Raw genomic sequence first — 5708 nt, 5'->3', positions numbered from 1 at the left:
TTTTTATAGCCTGAAAGGGAAGTGCTGGTTTTGTATAAACATTTGAAGTAAAACTGGCAGTAACACAGTGAAAGTATACTGAGTAATGTGTGTAAATCTAAAATCTATAATGAACTAGGGAAAACCTGGGCACTAAATCTTTTCATTTAAAAGTCAGAGAAGGAAGATCTTCACAAAGACTCAAACTCTTTTACTGCTTACCTTTGACACCTACAAGCTACCCTTCCAGCACTGGTTTCAAATGTCGCCAGTGGTATGTGGGAATGGTGGCAAAGTGCATTAAGTGTTGACAATCACCTCCTTCTGAGGCATGAGGAAGGAAGATTTTGCTATACTAAGTTAGACAACAGGAAAATGTAAAACGTTAAGGAAAGAATATTTCCAGCTGCTATACTTCCATCTGTTTCCTAAGAGGCGTTGACAGACCAGCCTACAAATACAAGTTTTGATGTCCTCTTCAACTTGAATGTTGATTTTACAAATTACTCCTGGTTGAGATTCTGTATATATTTTTTGAAGGTCACAATTCTATATGCTTTATAGACTGTGGGGCTTTATCCTCATCAAACTGTTCCCATTATAGGACATCACTAGGACTTTGTAAGAGGGAAGGGACTCATGCAGAGAAGACACGATTTGCTGCTTTACAAGGTGAGCATCTAATTCTCAAAACCAATTTGTTCCAAGCACAGGCGCAGCAAACACCTAAGGATTTTCATGCAACTTACTGGGATTTCAGAAGCAGTAGGCTGAGAGGCAGTCTATTAAATTACACAACAAAAATTGTTTTAAACTTTGATGTATTCCACTTGAATATTCACTTTTTTATAAGTTATCTATGCATTAAAGAAATACACTTGTGTGTGTGTGTGTTGCTACATATATATATCATTCAAATAAATATATAAATATAGTTTGGGGACAGCACAGGATGAGAATAATCCACAATTTGAATGATACAAATGAACTCTAGCACAGAGGTCTTTACCCTAGGAATTGGAAACCTGATATCCAGTGAATATGTGTCAATTAAAATAACGATGCATATGGTTATCTAACCCCACACACACATTTTACTCAATGTGCTGTGAAATTAAAAGAGAACATATGATGTCAGGTAGCTATTTAAAACTCAATGGCAAGTCATTTTCTAAACTGCTAAATGTGTTGATTTAAGCATACAAAATGATGCAAATTGGGGCATGCCGCAATATATACCAGCACACTTGGGCTTCCTTGGTTTAAACGTGTTTGACTTAGATACAATGACATTTAAAGGGGAACTCTTGATCCCACGTGTTTTACAGAAATACTTATTTGCTGGCGAAGGGAGAGTGAAAGGCGCAGCAACCCCAACTCTTTTATCACCACCTAGGACCTTCTCCAGAGAAGCCACAATTCCCTGGAGTAATGTCCGGGTTCAAGACCTTTGCACTGACTGTGATGACTTTAACCTACTCGTACAGAGAGAGAAGTCCTAGTCTCCCTCAATCTAAAACACTTACAGTCATTTCAATACCAAAACACTTTTACACAATCAATTCTCTGTGCAAAGCCATTATCTTGGGTTTTTCATTTAATTCAAGTGGCATGCAGGCTCCATAGCTTAGAGGGTTATAATAATATTGAGAAAACACTTTTATATGAAGAAATAGGTCAAAAGTAAGAGTCGTGGTACATTTCTATAAACAGTGTCTATCTCTCACAACAGGGATCAGCAATTCCAGTAAACTTAGTCATACATCTACCATTCAAAACACTGATGATACAGATAGCGTACACAAGCCTATTCACACAGAAATACATTGTTCTAAAGTGAGCTTTGGGAAGGCACCATGTCCAGCCCCAAAGCTGACAAGAAAAAGCCCCTGAAACAGCTCAAGAAGCAGGCCAAGGAAATGGATGAGGAAGAAAAGACTTTCAAACAGAAACAAAAAAAGGAGCAGAAGAAACTCAAAGAGCTAAAATTGAAGGCCATACGGAAGTGCCCCTGGCCACAGGCAGAATCAAGAAATTTGGCAAAAAGTAAGCTGTTCTCTGTGACTGAGGCAAAGGTGACCCTTGATTCTGTTCCTGTTTAAAAATCTGGATTCCCTGCTGCAGTATCAGTTGCCATCTATAACTAGAATGAAGTATCATCTTGGAGCCTACTGTACACTTAAGAATAAATTTCCATTAAAAAAAACAAAAAAAAAAACATCGTAAAATGGTTTATTTTCTCTTTAGTTCTTCTCACGCAGTCATTCCAATCTTGGCTGTGAGGTCAGAGTAAACCCAGTCCAGATTCCCCCCCGAGTCTGCTCTTCAGTCTTTCTTATGCCTTGCATCTTCTACCACCTGAAATTAAACCAACTGACTTGAAAAAAAAGAATTTTAAACCCAAAACAGGGAAAAATAACCTAATGTCCATTTTCAATCCACATTAACTTCAATTCACTTAGTATTTACTGAGTATCATGGCACCAGGAGACATTCTAGATCCAAAAGACACGAATAAGAATAACTAAAAAATTACAACATATCTAATGAAGCTTGTAAAGGTGTGTCCAAGATATAAAAGAAGTCAGCGGATGGTGTAATTAACTGTCAGGGAGGAAACTGGGACTGAGAAAGGCTACTCAGAGGTAGTTACCACCTGAACTGGGTTTTGAAGGATGAAGAGAAGTTCACTGGACAGGAAAGGAGAGAACAGAGATATGAGGTATCATTGAATCCCAAGGAGAGTGGTTTTACAAGTACTAACGGAGAAAGGGAAACACAGAGAAGCAGACAGAAAAGCAAGGATCAAGGATCATAACGGTGATACTATGCTAAGTCATTTCATCTTCATCTTAGACCCAAAAACCCACGCCGTCAAGTCAGATCTGACTCACAGCGAACCCGCCTTGGGTTTCCGAGGCAGTATCACTACAGAAGTAGATTGCCCAATCTTCCTTCCGAGGAGCGGCTGGTAGGTTTGAACCATCAGCCTTCTGGTTAGCAGTCAAATGCCTTAGGCACTACACCACCAGAGCAACTTAGAAATAGCAAGGAAACACTGAAGAAGAAAAACAAAACAATGAAGAGCTTAAGCTGGTGAATGACATGATTAGATTCATGCTTCCTTTCCAAAAGACCCTAGTCCCAAACTGATCTCCACTCCCAAATAAGTCTCTGAAAACTGATACCATAAAATGATAAGCTATCATAAACTGATCAGCCAAGATAGTATGTGTGGAGAAATGCAATCATGTGAAACTTTATCATTCTCACATGCAATTTAATTACAACTTCATTGATTCCGGCCACTGAAACACTGAAAGAACACAAAATTAACTTGGGCAGCTCTACTAATTATTACTGTCATTACCTCTACAGTAGTTGTTGGGGAATTGCTGATTTTTTATAGCAGTCTGCACCCTTTTCCTGATTTCAAATGGACCTTTCTGGACCCAGTGCTATAAGGAGTGAACAGCATGCCCCTTTCCTTGGTCAGTCTGGTATATTTTTAGCTGGTGGACAGAACACTCAGGTAATAGCTGCCTGACTCAGCTCAACAGGACATATGATCACAGCCCAAACATAGTAACTAAAGGGAATGCAGGCCACAATGGCTGCACTGACATAAATACTTAACAGAGATCAACTGCAAAGAAAACTGCAGCCACTTGAATCTTTGGACAAATGAACGAAGGTGATTGAGGAGTTTGGGTAATTTTGGACGGCTGAGTAAAATGAACATAAGTGACAGATTTCAAAGAATCCCAAAAGGAACCTAAAAACACACAACCTAAATGGAGACATACAGTCCTGAGCTGTCATTAAATATCTTAACACACTTCTCTACGCTAGGACTGAAGTGCAAAGAGCCAAAATATTGGCAAAGTGAAGAAGGCGGCATTCATTTGGTGGAAAAACATGAACTGTCCTTTGTGGGCCTTTGTGGTTTCACTGGAGACTATTGATGACGGTGGTGTGCTGCGAGAACCAGTTCACTGAGAGTGCCCTGTAACCGGAAAGGGTAAACGCACCCCGGAGAGCTGAGAGCTGTCCCCCTTTCCTTCAGTAACACATAGTCCATTATGCAAACAAACATTGTACTTAACATCTATACTTATACCACTAAGGAGCCATTAGAGCAACTTCATCCTACAATGAGAGTCTGCTCTGAGCTGAAAGTACATCTCATTATTTGACATAAAGGCCCAGGATATTACCTTAACTGAGGTAGTTGGTAACTACTAAAGATTGAGGAATAAAAGTCTATATACCTTTGGACCCTTATAAAGCTTAAAGATACATCATTACCTAGAGTAAATCTTTCAGTGTTACCAAACAAGGGACACCTCACAAACCATCTGACATATACATGCACCATTTTAAATTGAATATAGCTGCTTGATAACCTAGTGTCCCTTAAATGTTAAAAGGAGAAAGAAGAGAACTCAATGATTTAATAGCCAACCCTGTGTGACTGTTCCCTTTGAAAATATTAACACCAAGTTTTTCACTTCCCTTCTCTATCTACCTCAGAAGGAGAACAGTTGGTATGCACTTACATTTACAAGAGACTCCTTGAACTTGATGTGAAGTCTGTAATTAGAAAGGGCAATGATGGCATCCTCAGCACGGCCCACATACTCTGTGCTCTCTCCATGAAGTTCAAGGAAAGGAACCTTCAATATGGAAGAAAAAATACTTCAGAGTTTTGAATCAGTAAAGCAGTCTTCAAACACAGGTCTGAAAAATGGGTGGTAAATCCTGTTTCCAAAGCTTTGAAAACACATTATGTGAGGAAGCATAACTCAAATATATCTCATTATTCAAATTTTACTAAAGGAATGACACACAGATCATCTCAAACAGTGCATTATCAGGAAATGTTGTTGTTGCTGTTGTTATGTGCCATCAAGTTGTCTCCAACTCATAGCGGCCCCTCCTTGGGTTGCCGAGGTGGTATCACTACAGAAGTAGATTGCCCAACCTTCCTTCTGAGGAGTGTCTGGTGGGTTTGAACCACCAGACTTGTGGTTAGCAGTCAAGTGCTTTATGCACTATGCCAATAGATCTTTCTAAAATGAGAGATATTTTCCAGTATACGTTTCTACTTACTATGTATATGGTTTAAGAAAAAATAAATACTACACAGGGCACTAGTACTTCAATCCATTGGTTTTGCTACATTGCTACTCTGATGTTCAATACTTATTATACAATCAAGAACTTTAAATTACCTGAAGATTCTCATCCTCCCGGATCAGCTGCTTCCTGGGAAAGATCTGATTGGCCTGGATGCATTCAAGGCTGTGTCCAGTCTCTTCATCCTGAAAAAGCCAAAACCTTCCAATAATTTCAAAGCTCCTACTCATCCATATTTAGTTTTCTGTCATGTCTATCAGCATAACCACAATGAGATACCAGTGACCGAGGTGAACAGAAAGAAAAGCTCAAGGAAAAACCATTCATTCCCCCAACTGTTCTATCCAATAGTATCAGGCATCTTAATCAGAGAACAGGCCCTGGGTGCTGAGGACAGTTAACTCTCAGCTGTTACCCAAAGGACTGGAGATTTGAATCCACCCAGAAGCACTGGAAAAGAAAGGTCTGGAAACTGACTCTGAAAAATTAGCCACTGAAAATGCTACAGAGCCCAGTTCTGCTCTGACACACATGGGTTACCATGAGTGGAAGTCAACTCGACCGCAAGCGGTTCAGCAGAGAATATACAC

The 5708-nt window shown here is 39.5% G+C and overlaps 1 protein-coding gene across 1 annotated transcript in view; it reads right to left on the bottom strand.

Annotated features, from left to right (window-relative positions):
- MTMR3 (myotubularin related protein 3) overlaps positions 1-5348 on the bottom strand; it is a 52200-nt gene extending 46852 nt beyond the window's left edge. The window contains exons 1-2 of the mRNA XM_042781936.1: positions 5214-5348; positions 4539-4655 (exon numbers count right to left, since the gene is read on the bottom strand). Coding sequence (XP_042637870.1) covers positions 4539-4655; positions 5214-5348 — 252 coding nt within the window. The remainder of the gene's footprint in view (positions 1-4538; positions 4656-5213) is intronic.
- Between the last annotated feature and the right edge of the window lie 360 nt (positions 5349-5708).

This window comes from Orycteropus afer, unplaced genomic scaffold, assembly GCF_000298275.1.
Source record: "Orycteropus afer afer isolate SDZICR_OR568_19922 unplaced genomic scaffold, OryAfe1.0 scaffold00197, whole genome shotgun sequence".
NCBI classification, from domain to species: domain Eukaryota; kingdom Metazoa; phylum Chordata; class Mammalia; order Tubulidentata; family Orycteropodidae; genus Orycteropus; species Orycteropus afer.
This window is presented reverse-complemented; position numbering and strand designations above follow the sequence as displayed.